Source organism: Branchiostoma lanceolatum, chromosome 16, assembly GCF_035083965.1.
Source record: "Branchiostoma lanceolatum isolate klBraLanc5 chromosome 16, klBraLanc5.hap2, whole genome shotgun sequence".
In the NCBI taxonomy this organism is placed as follows: domain Eukaryota; kingdom Metazoa; phylum Chordata; class Leptocardii; order Amphioxiformes; family Branchiostomatidae; genus Branchiostoma; species Branchiostoma lanceolatum.
The window spans coordinates 8,784,272-8,804,671 of record NC_089737.1 but is presented as its reverse complement, the minus strand read 5'-3'; the positions used below and the strand labels follow the sequence as shown (position 1 = coordinate 8,804,671).

At 39.6% G+C, this 20,400-nt stretch overlaps 2 protein-coding genes across 2 annotated transcripts in view; both read left to right on the top strand.

Moving 5' to 3' along the window:
* Positions 1-3,714, top strand: part of LOC136422208 (uncharacterized) — a 47,103-nt gene extending 43,389 nt beyond the window's left edge. Inside the window, exons 50-54 of the mRNA XM_066409853.1 lie at positions 481-682; positions 1,144-1,275; positions 2,108-2,260; positions 2,796-3,008; positions 3,617-3,714. Coding sequence (XP_066265950.1) covers positions 481-682; positions 1,144-1,275; positions 2,108-2,260; positions 2,796-3,008; positions 3,617-3,714 — 798 coding nt within the window. The remainder of the gene's footprint in view (positions 1-480; positions 683-1,143; positions 1,276-2,107; positions 2,261-2,795; positions 3,009-3,616) is intronic.
* Positions 3,715-5,070: 1,356 nt separating this feature from the next.
* The window catches only part of LOC136422206 (uncharacterized), a 28,366-nt gene continuing 13,036 nt past the window's right edge, over positions 5,071-20,400 (top strand). The window contains exons 1-16 of the mRNA XM_066409852.1: positions 5,071-5,150; positions 5,379-5,512; positions 5,835-5,945; positions 6,703-6,858; positions 7,393-7,671; positions 8,187-8,395; positions 8,885-9,044; positions 9,413-9,501; positions 9,855-10,064; positions 10,546-10,720; positions 11,150-11,313; positions 11,790-11,912; positions 12,435-12,560; positions 12,974-13,253; positions 13,861-14,009; positions 14,640-14,818. Of these exons, the coding sequence (XP_066265949.1) occupies positions 5,071-5,150; positions 5,379-5,512; positions 5,835-5,945; positions 6,703-6,858; positions 7,393-7,671; positions 8,187-8,395; positions 8,885-9,044; positions 9,413-9,501; positions 9,855-10,064; positions 10,546-10,720; positions 11,150-11,313; positions 11,790-11,912; positions 12,435-12,560; positions 12,974-13,253; positions 13,861-14,009; positions 14,640-14,818 (2,624 nt within the window). The remainder of the gene's footprint in view (positions 5,151-5,378; positions 5,513-5,834; positions 5,946-6,702; positions 6,859-7,392; positions 7,672-8,186; positions 8,396-8,884; positions 9,045-9,412; positions 9,502-9,854; positions 10,065-10,545; positions 10,721-11,149; positions 11,314-11,789; positions 11,913-12,434; positions 12,561-12,973; positions 13,254-13,860; positions 14,010-14,639; positions 14,819-20,400) is intronic.

Genomic DNA, 20,400 nt, shown 5'->3' with positions numbered 1-20,400 from the left:
TAAACGAATTAAATTGCCTCACTGCATCCCATAGAGTACATTAATAACTATGGTACAGTTTATTCTCCCATAGCATAATGGGGAAAATGAAGTAATAGCTAGACAACTTACATAACATAATATGGGTTCCACCTCTCTGTAATTTTAGTCAGATCTTGCTGTTTTTATAGTGGAAACATATAAGCAGCAATTTTACATCTTCTATTGTATATTCCAAAATTCACTAGGTAATAGATTATTACTTGCTTGTAATATCTACATTTAGCAAAAATGAAGTCATAGACTAGTTGTGTGTGTGTGTTTGAAATTGTAGGAATTTGACCCATAAGCACTTGTACTTCTGTGTGTGGCAATGTAATGCAACTTAAGCATTTTATGTGTAGTTTACAGAACAAGGTAGCTTTGTTAAGCCAGTCACAATTAACGAGAAGAGCAAATGGTTGCTGTAATGCTTCCCATTCTGTGCTGTTGTTCTTAAAGAGCTTGGAACCTGGTACAAACCGTTATCAGTTGACGTCAGGCTTCATCAGTGCGGCCTTCGATGTCACCGACGACAACTGTCCGGTCAGTTCCGGTTGGTACCAGTTTGGTACGACACCCTACGGCAGCGACATCCTATCAGAGACGCCCTTCAACCACGCGTATCGAAGTAACAAAGCTGGTGTTAGACCTGCAGCTCCAGGTACTTTGTTGGTTATTTGTGTATATTATTGACAGTACTTGTTTCTTTGTAAATGAACTGTGTTTCATATGGGCCAATTTCAAGTACTCTCCTTAGTGCTGAAACGTCTGTAACTGTTGTACTTTGATGGAAAGTCATGTGAACCACATGAAATTCAAAATCAATAAATGAAAATGTTGTTAAACTGTTGTTGTTTTTATGAATGATTTCTATGAATGACAATAGAAACAAATACTTTCATACATGCAACAAGTATGTGCTTATCTTTCATTCATACTAGCAAGTTTGAATATGCCTTCACTCCTCTTAAAAGGGATAAGAGTTTTTGAGGTTGTCGAGGCAAGTTTAAGATAACCCTTTTACGAAATCGGGCTTAATTCAGACATTCCAAGCAAATCTGTCAAAGAATTTTAATGTTAGGAATCTTTTGTTCAGCGAATCCTTTATTTTTCTCTCTCCAGGTATCCCCAACATTCTGACGGTGTATGGCAGTAACGTTGCAGGGCTGACTAACCGTGCCCAGAGTGGCAGTGTGGTGATAGACAACACCCCTCCTGTGGTCGGCACTGTCAACTGTCCTTCCTACATGTCTGGTGAGTCCCAGGGATTTACACATCATTACCATATAGCCTGACGTCATTGACAAATCAGGAGCTCCCATTTGAAATTCATTAAGAGGCCTTGATCGCATTGGTCAGCTTTGCTGACTCAGTTGTTTATTCAATGGTTATAGGAAGCAACCAGGCCTTCTGTCGCCATAAATAGCTCATTACAGGACATTAACCCCTGATTATTAAACCCTGTATATTCTTATTTCTGATAACTTAATTTACCATGCAAATGTCTATAATGACAAGCCCTAAAACCATTTATCCACTGTAATGCATGCATTCATTCCACTTATCATATGGTGAGAACGGGGACCCTTGGTGATCGCTTTGAAAATTTGAAACCACAATAAACAATAATAGCAATGTTGTGCTTGATAAAACTTTTATGCTACAAACTGAGTGTCTGACTATCCTAATTGGGTCCTTTAGACTTTATTCACAGTATGGCTGTGTTTATTTTGTTTACCTTCACAGAAGGTAAACATATTGTTTTTGCTACGTTTCTTCCTCTCCTTCTTCTGTTCCAAACAAATAGGGTTAACGACCTGAACCAGACGGCTGTCACCATGGTTACTGGTAAACACTGTAATGGTAAACACTAGTAATGTAGCAACAATTAAGCATTACAGAGCTTGAGTGAGGGGCTGGTCACCATGTACATGTATATGAATGTGTTTGACTCTGAGTAAGAATAAACAGAGCAGTAGTTTGTAAGGCTAGACCATGTGAAGGTAAACATTATGTATCTGCTTGCAAATGTTACCTTTCTAGTCAATAGATTGACTTTATATGATTATGTAACTTTGTGTTTCAGCTGCAACTGAGCTGCGGTGTAGCTGGGAGTTCTTCCTGGAGTCAGAGAGTAACATCGTGAGCTACAGCTTCATGATCGGGACCAAACAGGGTCTGGACGACACGTTTGCATCAGTGTCTCTTGATGGGTACCGGTCTGAGTACAGAGCTACAGGTAGGAAATTTTTTCATTTTTTTAAATTCATCTTATTTTCTAATTCTTTTTATAATCTGACAAACATTTTTTTAGTTAGAATGTTGAATGTTGATTTGATCATATAGATGACATCCGGGCGTGCATCAATTTTCATCCATTAATTGCCATACTAAATATCACAAAACAGAATATAACGTCGTAGATTGCCATAGTCAATTCCATAGACAAAGAAGAAGGTGTGAAAGGACAAAAATTAAGATTCTATTTCTATGTCATACATATAAGCAAATCAACATGGCCTTACCATCAAAACTGCCCAAGAAGACCACTTTGGAAACCGATAAAATCTGGTCTATGTGGACAGGTGGTCACTATAGAAAACGATTCTTAATGGACAAAAATGTGGTCAGATTAGCTTGTGGTCAGATTGGCTTGATGGTCAGATTGGCTTGATGGTCACTTGTACAGGTCTTTTCTCAAGTAATTATCAGGTGAATGGTTGAATCGAAATAGATTTCACTAACAGACCATTTTATTTCTTCCTTTTGAACAGGTCTGACACTACAGGACCAGAGACACTACTTTGCCACAGTGATAGCCTATAACAGTGTGGGGTTGAGGACGGCCGCCTACTCCGGTAGCATCATCATAGATGCAACACCACCAACGAGCGGGGTTGTAGTGGAAGTCTCTGGTCTCAACACCTTCAACTACAGTACTTCAAATGTAACCTACAATCCTGTGTCTACCTGCTCTACAGAAGAAGGTGAGTAGAGATTTTAATGCATTTAATACGTGGATTTGATGATTATCATATTGGGGCCTGTATGTACTTTTACGTAGAGTGTAATCAGTCGTTTTGAATCCATGTAATGCAGAGCCATACTGCTCAAATTTTACCAGATGAGTGTAATCATCGCCTTCTTCGTGAACCTCACTTTGCGCCTGAATTCAGCCGAGTCTACCAAATTTAACGTAATACGTATAGCTGATATCTTTCTGAATTGACCATTGACGGTATTTTTTTAGAAAGGTACAAGTATTACTACTATCTGTTTTCTCTCTGTATTTAACATGCCAGATAAACAATGCGACTATTATCATCATAACATAACTGTGAAGAGAATCTCACTGTTAGAGCCTTGGGCTCAGAACCTTTACACTTCACACAATATCTTTTACCATGACGATTGAGCCTCTTCGGCTGATCTGTGTCAGAAAAGTGTGCCAAAAAACACACACATATTTGGTGTGCCAATGTGCCAACAACATCTACACATTTGCCACCAAGACCTGTCAATTTTTCTGAAGAGAAACGCACACAACAATGTAAAACAAACAAAAACAAACTGCTGTCCTTTGAATCCCTTACAGAGTGTGCAGCACTAGATGCAGTCTGCCAACAGTCCGTCACACAAGTCACTGCTGCCTGGACTACCTTCAGTGATCCCGAGTCTTCCATTGACAAGTAAGGGTAGTCTCCTGTCCTTGGCTAGATAAAACATATTATCCATATGATACGGTATCATAACTTTGTTATGTATTGTTTGTCACAAAGATGGCTTTCCTGTATATACTGTAAATTCATTTAGTTTTGTGGTGGTTTTATTTTACGGAAAATTGAAAATGAGCCTTTCACTGAGTCTTGAATTCACGTTTGAAACAATTCTTTAGTCAACAATAGTCATACAAGGGAGACATGGGTGGGAGACATTTACAGGAGAAATGAAACCACTTCAAAAGTTTCACAATTTACAGTATCATGTATGATAAAAATGAATTTTTACATATAGAATTGTAGCATTGAACTGTACTTTGTTACCCCTGCAGATATAAGTATGCTGTCGGCACCACCCCAGGAGGGGGTCAGTTACGGGAGTACACAGAGGTACCCACCGGGGTGTCCTCTCTCACCGTCATGGGGCTGGACTTGATGCAGGTTCAACAGGTATGGATTCCATTCGTTTAGATTCTTCACATTCAGTCACATGTATAAATCTTCAAAAGATTCTCTAATGGTGGGTCAGATGATGGTATCGTGCATGGCACAGAAGTGAAATGAACAGAAGCAAAATGGACTTCTTCTGGTCAGATTATGGTATTGTGCATGACATTGTACATGGCACAGATACAAAATGGAAATGAAAAGATTTTAGTGATACAAACCATGCATATGTGTACATCATACTGTTTTGCCCCGTTTTCACTAGAGGATGCAACTGCCGAGTGACCGCTGAGCAACCAAACATTTGACAGATCACTCGACAAATTTTATAGATAAAGAATTATTTTGTGTGGGGTTCTTTTACCTTTTTTTTAATATAGTTTTCTTTCAAATCAAACATGTACTTTTACATCTGGCATCATATTCCAATCAAGGGTAACTGTTAATTATGCAAATCCAATTTTGGTTGATGTACAGTCGCTCAGCAATTACTATCTACTAGAAGGGATGCCTGAAGTACGAAATGTACAATGCACCAATTTCTGTAGTTTTTTTTTCCCAATATACTAAGTACTCTTTTATCCATAAGAAAAAATGGTTTTGAAGTCATTTTTAGATTTATATGTCAACAATGACATCAGAATGAAGATAATGTGTTTTTTCTTGCAGGTGTTTGTGTCGATCAAAGCCTACAACTTGGCTGGCCTGACCACAGTGGCCATCTCCAATGGTGTGTACATCAGTCTGTTCAGTGCTGGCCTCACACCCATGAATCCTGCACAGGTGTTCGATGGACCCGTATCTGGGACTGACCTGTGAGTATCTTTATTTAGAAACTGACAAACAGTAGGCTTGCTTCTTCTTCAGTCGAACTCCAAGCTTGATGCTTGAGACAAACCAATCCTGGGATAAAACCACTGCCTACGGATCCGTGGAATTTGATCCATATGTCCAGTGGATGGGGTTGTGTTACCGCTTTTGCCACAGGGACATGCTAGGCTACGGAAATTGTCTGAGAGTATTATCATGACATGCATTGTATAAATTATAATGTAAAAAAATGCTTTCTTGTGCGATAACTAATTTTGACTATGTTTTGTAGCCACAATTTTACGTTTATCTACATGACATTTGTATTAGCCTGACTTTTTCTTGTATCTTTGATGTTGTTGTGTTATTTGCTGACCACAGAGACTACCAGACGTCCCTTGATGAGCTGCAAGCCAGTTGGGACTTCAGCGGAGACCCCTGTCCTATTGTCCAGTATGAGTGGTCAATCAGGAGGGTGGACGAAACACTCATCCAGGATTTCACAGACACAAGAGGTCAGAAAAAAATTAAGTCTTGCATAACACTGGATATGTATACTTCTATATCTGTTTAATACCTATCCAAAATTATTATTTTATGCCAATTTTTTAATGATACACCCCAGTTACAGTTGATGAGCTTTAGCCATATACCCAACTTACCACGATAACCCTCCTGCTTCCCCCTCCAAGACGCAATGAGATGTTTTATCTTTTAATAAAAGAATAGTACTAACTTTGTAAAGGACTGGAAATTCAATCTTTTAGAACCTCTTGACTTAAATATGAAATGGTTGCCTAACAAAATGATTATAATTCTGTGTCTGTTTTTACACAGTGAGAACTGAGAGCTCCAGAGATGGTCTGGAGATGACAGATGGTGAGACGTACTACAGCGTGGTGAGGGCCACCAACGTGCTGGGGAACACATGGACTGTACGCTCAGATGGTATGTTTAGATTTGACTGTTCTTACATTGACTTTGATAAGCTGTATGTGTCATGTGTGACATGTGTTAGGTACAGATTGCAATCTGGCAGAATCAGTGTTTCTACTGCAGTAAGAGATCACAAATTATAGTTTCTTTGAACAGTCTCAGACTATAATCCGGATCTGAACTGGTAGAATCTCCTGTTCTACTCTGGTAGAATCGCCAGTTCTCCGATTTTACTGGAGAATTGCCAATTGTACTGGCAGAGAGCCTGATCACAAGCTCTGTTCACTGAGACTCCAATTGCAATCTTTACCGGTAGAATTGCCGACTTTGACCCAATACACGACGGGAAAATTTTACGTTTTCGACATACGTCGCCTTTTTTCCTAGGTGTGTATTAGCGTCATGAGGCATGTTTATGGCCCATACGATTTTGTCGTATGTTCACCTTGGAGGTAACGTCGTTGTTGTACGTCAAGAAAATTTTTCCAGTGTGTATGGGTCTTTGTCAGATCGCATTCTCTACCCTGACTCATAAAATCTGTGTTGGAATGAAATTTTGCTCTTTTTCCAGTGCTGGTAACTTTTCACAAATTTTTGCAAAGGGGAACATATATATAGGAAAAGTTCACTTAATGCAGATATCACAATAGACAATGAAAGGTGATCATGATTGTTATCTGGTATTTCTTTATGTTCTTTTGCATCATGAATTTTAAAGACTTTCTAGTTCATGTCATCATACAATGTGTTGTGTTTCATACACCTCCAGGTATTACAGTACAGAGAGAGCCTCTTGTTCCTGGTGTCACCAGGGATGGGAAGATCATCGGATACGACCTGTCCTATCAGGCGTCTGTCACTGAGCTATGTGCCAACTGGGACAACTTTGGGGCCAGCACCACTGCCGTCAGCAGCAACCCCTCAGGTCAGCATTTGTATATTTCAGCAATATAGACCGCTTTCCAAACTCTAGCGTAAATGCAATGCAATGCTGTTATGAGAGCACAGTCTGGTGGCAATGTGCATGAGTTGAATGAAAATTGTATTGGACTTTGAAAATGGGTCTATCAACCAATGTGGGTAGGTCCTGGCAAAATCAAGAACCTCCTAACAACTTTCTAAGGAACTGCAGGGACATTTTTGTTTGAGACCTACTATGTGTGTAAGGACACAGTATACATCATGTATAGTGTAATTTATGAAGATTCTTCAAATCAAATGTTGCATATCTGTGTGTACCAGGTGCCATAAGGAGTAGATTTTGAGTTTGTAATGATCGTGTTTTACTCATTGAATTTTCTACTACTGAACAAGTTACAGCAACTGCTTCTATCTTAATGAAGGCATTTAAAATGATACCGCAATGTCATAACTTCGTTATTTTAACTACAAAATGTACAATGTATATATTTTATCCCAAACCAATAACTAGATTTTGATTTTGTTTCATTTTCTCCAGGCAACCCACAAGTGGAACAAGCGGAGCAGCCAGAAGAACACCGCGCTATCGACTATTATGTTGTCTCCGTCGGAACAGACCGGACGTCTTCGCGAACACGTGACAACATCGTTGCTCCGACCAACGTGGGCCTGAACAAGACTGTCTGTTTCTACCACCTGACCCTGGACCCAGGAGACTCCTACTACTACGTTAACGTGCAGGCGTACGGGAAAAACTTCGCTCCTGCTGAGGCCACGTCCAATGGAATCCGTGTCGGCTACGATAGCGGAGTCATAGGTACGTTTTTACACTTTATGGTGGTGTGGTTCACATTCAGAGTTTTAATTTTTAAGCAATAAAAAAGCATTTTTAGATATTTTAAGCCAATTTTGAGATAAGACTGCATTGTCAGCTATAGTGTTTCCCATGGGCGACCTTCTGAAATTTACATGACTGTCAAGAAATTAATGAGACAGCATGCAACTGTGCTACTGAATGTCAAAGATATAAAAAATAAATCTTCCCAACTAAATTTTTGTGTCACTTAATGCAATTTATTTATAATAGAGGAACAAACGAATGATCAACCAACAAAATAAATGCCCAAGATATCGGTACACTCAACAGAGCATATAATAACATGAAAAAGAAGAAAAAATGAATTTTGTTGGCATCTCTGATTGTTCAGCCCCCATATCCCTTGGGTGGAAACCCCCCTAACATATATTTTCTGACAAGTTCCCGGTACAAATCTTGCTGGCGATTCCAGATTAATATCGTCCCTCACGTCATGCATATTTATTTCCCAACAGCTGGTAACATCACGGTGTCCCCTTTCATCAACTCCAACAACTCCGTGCTGGTCCTGTGGGAGGGGTTCCAGTCCAAACCCAACGTGTTCCCGACCTTCACCTCCCAGCTCGCCATGAGGATGTTCATGGTCGGCGTCGGGCGCAGAACGGACGTGCAGAAACGATCCACGGCTCACGAGGATGCCCAGGATCTCAACTGCCAAGATATGGTAAGAACTGCCATTAATCATTCCCTTCACCAGAAGGTTTTGTTTTTGGTTCTGCAATGGCAGAGTGTAAACAGCATAACTAGTGAATCTGTAGATGGATCTTCGTGATATTTGGTAGGTGGGTAGCTGTCGGGGAGACAAAGGTCAAGTTTGAGAATGGGCGTCATATCGGCTTCCTACGGTGCTGCAGTGGAACTTGTAGGTACGTGTGTTTGTTTGTATGTAAATAGCATATTATATAATAACGAAACTGTGGATGGATCTTCATCATATTTGGTATGAGGGTAGGTGTCGGGAGACAAAGGTCAAGTTTGAGAATGGGCCTCCTAGTGGCTTACTAAGGTACTGCAGCGGGATTTCCAGGTTTGAGATCTGGTGTTCTGGAAGTGCTATGGTCATAATTTTTGAGTGCTTGATACGTGTAGATGCTAATTGTGATGGACAGTCAGGATCAGTCTTTTGTATGAATCAAATGTTGTGTTTTTTCAGATTGATGAGAACAGTGAGGTATATCAGACCATGCTTCCTGAGATCTTCACGGTGATGCCGTGGACCATGATAGAGAAGGACACGTTCTACAAGGCTGAGAACCTGACCTTCGAACACGACGGGGAGTACTTTGTCGTTGTGGTGGGAGTGGATGAAGCTGGTAAGAGTCCATCATTCTGTTTCTGATAATTGTTTTTTTATGCTGTAGCTATTGATGAAGAAAAATGTTCATAAAAAACTGCTAACTTGTCTAAAAAAAGTCTTTAAAAGCTGCACATAAAATCCATAGAATCTGATTTTGCATGAGATTGAATCAATAATTATTGCTTTTATTTCTTGCACTTTTTCTGGCAGTATAAGTGGCATCATCATATCAAAAAGGGATTTACTGTTTTTCGAGTGCAAGCATCTGTTAGCGTAGTATTTTCCATCTGTATCAGTGCTTTTGCAAGTCTGTGTTCTAAGAATTTGGTAGACAGCATCGTTTTGGAACTAATCACAAACTAATTTGATTGTCTGTACTTCCAGGTGAATGTGAGAAGACCATGGAGTCCTTTGAGGTTGACCTGACTGACCCTGTGGAGGGATACCTGAGGGTCGGCCCACTGCTCGGACAGGTATGAAATACTACTTTAAGTTATTACGTCATGCATGTACCTGGGCTGGGATAACGTTCCATACGGGTGTTCCAGAGGTTTCTAATACATATATTATTACCATATTGCATGGGATTTCAAGTTATATTGCACGGGCTCTCATCAAATGATTCGAAATACCGTATTCGAATGTTGAAAGTTATGTTCATCATCAGGTCCTCCTCTTACAAGGTGTAGCAAGTGAAGTTTGCTCTCCAGAACTTTCAGTACACCAAATTTTCAAAACGTCTCTTGCTTTGAAATGTGTTTTTTTTTTGGGGGGGGGGGCAACATCAACAGTTACTGTTATTTCTGGAATGTTTGTTTTTTTTCAGGAAATGGTGTACTCCAGAACCAATGAATATATCAATGTGTTCTGGGGCAACTACTCGGACCCGGAGAGTGACATAGACCACTACGAGGTGGGCCTGTTCAAGGCTGTGTCCTGTGCCGAGGAAGATGAAGCTAACCTGGCAGTAGAAGTGGACTGGATCATAGTAAACAACACCTACAGAACCTACACACTCATGCCACTGGATCTACAGGTGTGGTAGACTTCGGTTCTTACCTAAAAGAAAGTCTTGATATACTGTATGTACTTTAATGTATGCAAAGTTTGTCTTTGGGAATTTGAATCTTCTGAATACATTTTATGCCTTTGGGAATCTAAAACGTCTCTTTGCAATGGTTTTCAAAATGAGAGTTTTTAAGAAATATAATGTATATCAGATTCCACTTTTTAATTTACAAGATGGATATTCGTATTAACTGTTAGTAGTTGCATGGCATCAGCACTATGGGTTGAAAATTCATTGTGATGGATTATGTTAGAAAAATGGCAGAGATGTTTTGTGTACTTAAAAGTCCAAACCAAGTTATGGACATTTTTTTTCATTTCCAACATTCTTTAAACAACTGCTTGAAAGCCTATTCTTCCAATGAATACTAAGTCTTATGCATGTTATCTACCATGTTTTCTTTTACATGATATCATTTTTTGTTATTACAAACCATAATTTTTTAAAGGGTAACATCCCCTACTATGTCCGACTGCGAGCCGTCAACGCTGCCGGCACCACCATCATGACCGAGTCACCACCGATCCTCTACGACACCTCAGAGATCTCGGCAGGGACTGTCGTTGACGGATGGGACTACTTTGAAGACCAAGACTACCATGGAGATCCAACTTCAGTTCAAGGTACTAGTAGTTACAAGAATATTCGTCAAACAATGACTTTAAAAGGTAGCGAGATACGTACCTCAAGGTACTAGTACTATTAATATTGCACAAAAGATTATAACTCTAATTATTGTTAAAGACATTATTGTGCATTTTGATATTTTGCAACAACCTTCTCTCTGCTGCCTATCTCAGACTGTAACCAATAGAGAATTGGGTGCCAAACGGCTACTTCACTTCTAAAGGTTAAAGACAGCTAGACAGTCCACTGTTAAAGCAAACTACACAATCTTGTAGTTTATCAGTCCTAGATCATTGACAATTCTTCAATCACAACCAATTTTCCCTTACCACCCTACTTATGCACACTAGGGCAAATCTTAAGTCACCTACTAGTATAATTAGCATGCATGATTTAGTTATTTTTGTTTTGATTTCCCCTACAAGGCATGTTCCTACATCTTGCTGACCCAAGTGCTCAAGAGTGCCCAGAGAGACCTTCTCCCTTCACCGACGGGACGTGGAACAAAGTCACCACAGACAAACTGATGGGGATGTACACACGCACAGACATCTACAGGGACTGGAAGCTTACAACAAGGGAAAAGGAGGTTGGTTTGTCTTTAGTAATGTCATGATCCTGATTGAATTATGATTCTAGCGGCCTTCTGATTGGTCAGCTCTCTGGATGTATGTATTTATTGGCAAATCTAGACTCTGGACATCATAATAGTCCGATCCCATAGCACTGACCACCTTTGTCAAATCATAAAATTGCAAAATACCCAGTAGAAGAATAAAAATGCAAAATATTTCACAGTCTCTCATTGGTCAAACCGTTAATTGCCATGCTGCCATTGGTTGAACTGCAAATTGTGATGGACAGTCAGGATTGGTCTATCAGGCAGTGTCTCAAAATATTTAGCATTGGCCCACAAAATTATCAAATTAATGTACATTCCCATTGTTTAGTTTCCTCTGCATAAATCCTGCCTTTCTATTCTTAGCGACACCTCAGCAGTGGAAACATATTTGATAGTGTTGAAAAAAATGAGAATTTTAGAATATCATTATGTTTTTCTCCCAGGCTGAGTGGAGTGAGAGTGGAGACTCCCTGGTCATCACCATGATCCGCAGTGTCCAGTCTGAGCTCATGTACTCGGGATGTGTCTACAGGAACGCTGACATACAGATTGGTGGAACGTACAAGGTAAAACATAACATTCTTACATTAGTACAAAAAAACTAAGGATATTTCCCCATAAGGATGTTGAAAACTTCAACGTATTGAACTTTGGCATTCCATACTTAGGTAAAACTCTATTCAATGTAAGTCTAAATGATAGTAATACAATGCACTCTATTTTTAGACTATCTTATTGAGTGGAGGTTACTATCACATTCATTGTTTTCAGTGAGATTGACGTTTGTTATACATTTAAGGGGGTTACCAAAAAAGTGACCACCAAGATTGCTTGTGCAAACAATGGGTTTAATGTAATTATTGGGATGCACATTGTGTGTATGCACATGGACCTTGTCTGATACCCACTAAAAGGTTAAGTGTATGGGAAAAATGTTTTGACTTAATAATATTTTGATTTAAAGTTTAAAGCACTTGACAAATGTTTGGAAAAAAGTAGTTTAGACTTAATTAGAATATTATCATTCCTTCCTGGATGACTAATCTGCATAAACATTTTGACTTAATGTCTTGTTATCTTCTCCTCAGGTGTCCATCAAGGCAGCGGAGCCGACTGCCTCGGCAGTGACCAGTGTGGTGTTCTGGGACGGGCCGGATGGAACCTGTGGTAGCTCCGACATGTGTGACTACTGCTGTAACAGTGAGGATGAAACGGTACGGTGTAGTAAACTGCCATAAAGGGCAAAACATAGAGCCCTGTTAGGGATTCAAACACAGAACCTTCAGAACAGCCAACATACATGTAGTATGTAATAGGAAGCAGACCTGTTAGCTGATCTGTTGCTGATGATGATCCAAAAAAATTACTACTGTGAATAGACAGTACGTAACCTTCGTTTCATAAGACCAGTCTTAATTGTTTAGGAATCAATAAAATCAAGGTCAAGTTGAATTTCATTGAAGTGTAATACCAGTTATGTGCAATAATTTCAGATTTCATACATACTTTAATGTACAAACTAGGTGTATCTTGTTTATCATCAGTATGTTGTTACGTGCGGCTTAGAATTAAAATACTTCTGTATAAAAGTGTCTTAGAAAATTTCTTTTCTTTGATTTTATTTCAGATCCTGTGCCCATGTGACTGTTATAAGTACTCAACCGACCCCATAACCACAACAGCATCACCGACCACAACAGCACCTCCACAGAACACCACAGCGCAGAACAGCAATGTCACAGCACAGAACAGCAGTTTCACAGCACAGACCACCACAGCAGCCCCACAGAGATCCACCCCAGTCTGGGCTGTCCTTCCCGATCCGATCGAAGGACAGACGTCGACTGTCAGTGAAGAAGAGACTTTCGTCACTCAGGGTGCTTGCGGCATGCTCATTCTTCCTAATGGTATGTGCCTCACTAAGGATTGGATTTAGGATTTGTGTAACATCAAACAAGGGTTTTTCCAAGTCATAGATTTTTGCAAAAAAATGCTCAATCTTTGCAATGGACCTTATTCTAATCGTTCTGGTGTCAGAGTGCGGTTGCATTGGTTGTACGATCATCATAGGATCACACACTGAGTAAATTCTTCGGATAGTCGTGTATATGCTGTACAAAATTCAGTTATCTTGTTACGGAAAAAAGCTGCCTTTGATCCCTGTTGGCGGTTAATTCCATTCATTTTACTTTATTCATTAGGACGTACAAACTGAATAATATTAGATAATTATAGTAATATGCTTTCTGTTGTAAGGTCTCGCCCTCCACAGTCCCTTTTTTATGTTAAGCCACAGGTCATCAACTTATTTCTTAAAAACTTAAAAAAGGACAAGATGAAAACAGGGTTCTGAGAGAAAAAAATTGTCAATGAATTTTGCCATAATTTTACCCACCGTATGGACCAAGACCCTGTTTTCATATTGATTTTGAAGTTCAGCATTTTCTAAAAATCATAAAAGTGTTGCCTTAGATCCCAACCAATTCTTGAGACAATATATCTTCCCTTCTTCAGGAAATGACAACTCAAGGCTCATCATGTGGTGCACATACTTTGAAGACAAGTACGAGCCTAAGTACAAAGAAGTCTTCCTGAACTTTGACCCTTCAGCAGCATTCTACAACTATGAGTTCATCTTCACAATGACAACATGGGAGGAACTGGTAAGAGCTGTTGTGTTTCGAAGTTTTCAATGTAACATGTTTTATTCCTAATCCATATTATGGTCAATATACCGTGACTCTTGAAACTTTTGCAACGGTTTTATTTCTGTGGCCTTTACAATTATCTCTCCAGCATAGTTTCCTAACACCGTGAATATGTGTCCTTTGTATGACTGTACTATACTACAGAAATGTTACAACCAACTGCAAAAACCTTCTTTTTCCTCCTACCACAAAATAAATCAAACCACCACAAGGGCGTTCCACTAGTTTGAGAAAGATCCTAAAACTAAATTGAGCTCTGAAGTATCAGTATGTCGCTTCTTTTTAAGACAGGATACAGCATGTCGTGGCATCAAGTAGCTATGCTAGCAGACACAAGATTTAGAGGTCATGGGTTCCATTTTTTCATTCCTGGCTAGATGTTCTATCCTTGGGACAGGCACTTCATCAGGTGTAAAAATGGGTACCTGACTTTGGTAGGATGGAAGGAGAAGGCTGGACTCTGCCTTTCAATGCTTTGCAAGACACAGTGGATAACAACCCACTGGCTCTATTGCCTGAAAAAAAGCTATGGGACTATACCTCACCTTTAAAGTGTATTTAACTGACTGTTTTTCCTTTGTACAGTCTGACTGGACGTTGAGTGTGTTCATTGATGGAGAACAGTGGGCGATGGTGTCTGGCCTCCCGTCCTTCACAAACAACACCAAACTCCTGTTCAACGTGCTGAATGAAAACAACGATGTGCCAGTACTGGCCAACAGGTTCAAACCAGACGTGACCACTGCAAGCTTCCGTAACGTTGTGTGAGTATATATGGTGAAAGAAATGATCTTCAACAAGACTCTTTAAAACATTTCCTGATTTGCCATATCTTCACGAAACAGTTTTGTTTGATGCCTAAAGAACTTCCAGTTGTGTAAGGCTAGCCATAATGTTTCAATAGTAAAGTGATTAACTATGAACACCCTCCACTTTAAGTTTGGAATTCCACTTTTCCCATTTTGACAAGTGCTTATATTTTCAATATAAAAGCATTTAAGTAAAAACTGTTTACATATAGTTGATGAGTATAATGTACAGTTATGATTGATAACAATAACTTTCATGAATATTCATTTTGAAATTTTTCTTCCTGCAGGAATTCCTGCAGAATCTGCAGGAATTCCTGCAGGAAGAATTTGTCCTGCAGGTATTTCTGCAGGAAGATATTTTTCCTGCAGGAATCCCTGCAGGAGTCCCTGCAGGAAGAAGGTAAATTCCTGCAGGAAAACACTTTCCTGCAGGAATTCCTGCAGAAATTGCCTTATATTTACAGCAATGTCAGTAGAATATGAGTCATATTGTGCATTAAGTTTTGTTTTACAACTGTTAAGCCAGAACAATGGCGAACACAACAATGAAAATTGCAATGGAAGGTACCTTTTGATCAATCGTTTTCCATGATATATTTTATGATACACAATTGTCTATTTATTCAACTTTGTTTTGTGAAGCTTGCATGCATGTACTCTAACTGTTACAATTGTTTTCAAAGAAGATGTCTTTAAAAACACCTACTTTTTAACTCAAGTTTACCTGCATTGAAATACAATAGTCATTAATCATTGCATAATCATCAACTTCTGGCTACCAAGATCTATGGCTTACAATTGCTTATTGTGGCTTTCCTTATTACACAATACAGTTAAATCATTAAGCCTCTTATGTCATCAAGGTCTATCTAAACTGAGGGCAGAAGGTTGATTATTGATTGTTATTGATTTGTTGAAGATAGAGCCAGGGGTCAGAATGTGTAAGAATGGCACGTAATGGCCGTAGGATGTTATACTGCAACTTAAAAGAAGGTTTATTTGTAACTCTTTTTATCACCAGGGTGTGATAATCACTTCCCCTCCCTTTTCTCACCCATCTTTAAAGAGACCATGATCTCCATGTTCTTTGTATCCAGATGTTAGCCAGCAGCCACAATGCATGCACTGATATGTAATTCAGGTCATCAGAAAAGATAAAAGATAGTTTCATCAGGTGATAAGTAGTTTACTATCTCACATGTCCCTATCAGATCACAATCCTTTAGGTTTTGAACTGACTGACCTAACCTACTTCTAGTAAATGACCTAACCTACTACTAGTAAATATCGTTAGTAATATTGCAGTACCCTTGGGATAGTTTTTTCAGCAACCCTTTCTAATCTTTACCTCTTTTATAGCAAAGAGTACTTTAACTACGTACTCTATAATACTTACTTCTTTCGAGGCTATCCCAGGCCTGTTTAAGTGACTAGCAGGGGATCAACCTCCACTAACTGACCAGTCTAACTGGTCCGGACCTTATAGCCTAGTGGTTAGCGCGTTGATTTCCCAAGCTGTGCGGATCGGGATAGGCGGGGGTTCTAATCCCGGGAGCGGCGAACTCGCCCCTTTGGGTTTTTACAGAGGTATTGAAATGCAAAAGCTCAAAAGAGCAACAAAATAACCCTGATAGATTGAAAAATTACTTCAAAGTTATGAAGCTACCTCCACCGCCACCACCTAAAAGAAGCCAGGATGCAAAACTGAGTGCTGAACAACAACAACAACAACAGCATTCATGCTGGACACTTGTCCTCAATAGATTTGGGCCCCTCTTGTATATCACACCTACAACAGCCGTTTTCACACATTGGTGGTAAAGTATTAATTATTATGCATGCATCCATTGTTTTTGGCTTGTTTTGGCGTTTTTATTAATTGGCTTTCTGTTTTGTCAGCTTTTGTTTTTGTCCACCAGCCAATTTGAAAATAGGGTGTGAGCATGCATGCCTGAATATTCAACAACCAAGAATATATCAAGGAGGTTAAAATAGGATTTTAACCTATTCTAACCTCCTTGAATATATCTATGATACAAATATTGCATTTTTTTAATACACTTCTATCAAGCAGAGTTTAAAAGTACCTGACCTTGCATCAATCACCTTGCATCAAGGCATTCATGATTGAAGTTTTGAAAATACCCAAATCTGACCAATAGTCTAAGGGTTGATCATGATGGTCTCTAACAAAGTCTTTTTTGTCATCCCTTGACAAAATTGAATCTACCTCATCACAGTGAGCCAGCAATTGTCACATGATGACATAGAGTTGAAATATGATAGAATGCCAAACACATGAAGATGTTAAGATTGACATTATGATTTAAAACATCTGGCAAAAGTTTGTTCCTGAGAATATTTCCATTTTCAATGAGTATTCTCCTTTTACAATGAACATTCTCCTTTTTCAGTAATTATTCGTTCCATTGATATGCGGGTCAAACTAGCTGAGCTTATCATGAATAAACAAACGTTCAAACAAATTGTCCGGCCAATTATCAAGTCCTTGGTTGGGCTGCTGAGCATGCAGGGTCTTGGCTTTTTGTGTGCCTTCAGCTTGGGGCTGTTGTAAAAAAAGATCAAGCAGAGGTTAGGGGTGGCCGCAATTTTTTACGTCTCCCTAATTTCACAAAATCGCAACCACCACTAGCCCCCGACAAAACCTCTACTTGGAAAACAGGTCTAGGGAGGACTGTCCAATGAAACCCCGGCTGATCAGAATACTTAACAATTTGAAAGTTACACTTACTTACACCAAGGAGGTAACCTCCTTGCTTACACTAAGAAAGTCTTTTTTGTCATCCCTTTACAAAATTAAATCTACCTCATCACAGTGAGCCAGCAATTGTCACATGATGACATAGAGTTGAAATATGATAGAATGCCAAACACATGAAGATGTTAAGATTGACATATGAATTAAAACATCTGGCAAAAGTTTGTTCCAGAGAATATTTCCATTTTCGATGAGTATTCTCCTTTTTCAATGAGTATGCTCCCTTTTCAGTAATTATTCGTTCCATTGATATGCGGGTCAAACTAGTCCGGCCAATTATCAAGTCCTTGGTTGGGCTGCTGAGCATGCAGGGTCTTGGCTTTTTGTGTGCCTTTGGCTTGGGGTCCAAGCAGAGGTTAGGGGTGGCCGCAATTTTTTACGTCTCCCTAATTTCACAAAATTGCGGCCACCACTAGCCCCCCGACAAAACCTCTACTTGCAGAACAGGTCTAGGGAGGACTGTCCAATGAAACCCCGGCTGATCAGAATGCTCAAGGAGGTCCTATTTTAACCTCCTTGGAATACTTAACAATTTGAAAGTTCTTCCCCACATCTGCCTGGAGATTATGATAGCCCTGACCTTGGTATCAGCTGAAAGGTTAAGTCTAGTAAAGCCAAGTCAAGGCCTTAAGTTTACTTTAAGATACTTTTAATAGGTCGGTGCTATCGTAATCTCCGATTATAGTTGTATATAGAAACTTGAGGTCAATATTTTTTAGCCTCTTTGGTATCAGCAAAGAAAGATACATGTATAACCTCCTTGGTATGTATCAGTCAATGTGTAAGCTGAGCAGGTCATATATTAAAGTGCAGAAACCTGAAAATTCACTTCTGGGATGACAAGGAGGTCTAGATATCAATGGGGATACTTATCTGTATTCATATTGGGTAAACCTAAAATGGGTAAACCGAGGAAGTTGTATTCTATTTATTTGAATAAACTTGGATAAATCCAATATTTCGTGAGAACTCTGAAGTGTAGGCCCATGTTGAAAATCGCAAATCAGCGCTCAAAATGTGAACGCTTGCACTCTTAGAAGTCTTTGAAGGAGGCTAGATAAAAATACTAACAAAGAAGGTTCCATTCCTAGGGGAGATTAGCCTCTACCAGTCTCTGCGCGATCGCTGGGAAAATAGTAGAAATTGGCCAAATAGAGTGAATAGTATACCAGGGGTAGTCCGCTATACAGTGAAGCTTAAGGTCCGTAGATCGCCTATTGAGCTTCACTGCATAGCGGACTACCCCTGGCATACTATTCACTCTATTTGGCCAGTATTTCTACTATTTTCCCAGCAATCGCACGGAGACTGGTTGAGGCTAGGAGACATCACAGGAGTGAGGAGAGATCTCCTTTCAGTTACAGGGATGCCCTGTAGTCACTGGCTTTGAACGCCTTGATTCATGTCAAGGTGTGAATTGCCCTGATTTACATTATAAGAGGCAACAACAATCAGGCACCTGGAAGATAGAATCTCCTTGGCTGTCATGGATGCAGTCGGGAGGTGTGTGTGTGCTGCCCGGGTTTAAACGGGCCCGGCAGATCTTGTGAGTATGTACAGGGGGTTCAATTGATTTTAAACCTCCTTGTACTCACAGTACCAACCAGTAATGAGGCTGTTGTAGTTCCCTTTAACGTGCTCAAGGCACCTCCAGATCCTCATTCACGACAACTTCACATCCCTTCCGAATATTCTTGATGGAAGGGAGCTGATCTATAGGGTCTGGCCCATTGGCATGTCAAACCAAGGACACCCTTGGTCAAACAAGAATAAAAAATGAAAAACAATTCTGAAGACACAGTAAAGGCTTCAATACACCTCATAACAGTAAGTAAATGCCATTTTCCAATAAGGAGGAAAATCTCCTTCCATCAACTACCCAACATTTAATAGTGTATAGACTAGAGAACTGTGAATGCATTTAAGTTTATGTGGTTTTAATTTCACGGTGGGGAGAAAATGGAGTGTTCACAGGGATTTTAAGTTCACGTTTGAGACAATAATAGACAAGGGGGTAGAAGGGAAAAAAAATCTTGGCCACTACTACTGACCAGGGAGGTTATATGTGTACTGACCATGGTTTTTCCCTTTTTTTGTGAAGGGAGGGCCACCCCTAGCCCCATAACCAAACCTCTGCTTGGACCCCAGCTCCAAGTCAAGGCACACAAACTACCATGCAAGACCATGCTCAGCAGTAGCCTGAATGTCATCCTGTTTCAGTTCCAGGCTCTAACTGAAACAGGATGACACTCAGATAGCTCAGCAGCCCCTTGACAATACGCCCTGTCCATGTGTGATCTGTTCAACCAAGGACTTGATAATTGGACAGCATTTGTAGGACAATGGCTTAACCCGCATATGAAAGGAGCGAATAATTACAAAATTTTCCATCAGGAGGAATGGATACTCCTTGTTTATAAAGGTCTAAATGGTAGGATTTTGAACCTGGAGAGGATATATTGTCAGGAAGAAAACTTTCTATTCATATGAGTCATAACATCTCATATGTTTGGCATTCTATCATATTTCAACTCCAATGTATTATGATATCATCTAGTTTTTGAGCTATGGATCTTGGTAGCCAGAAGCAATGATTATGCAATGATTATTATGATTCAATACATATGCCAGGGTTTTAAAGGATGTCTTCTTTGAAAACTCCTGTTACAGTACATGCATGCATGCAAGATTCACGACATAAATTGAATTTATAATTATGATCATATGATGTTGAGAGATGTTGTGAGAATGTACA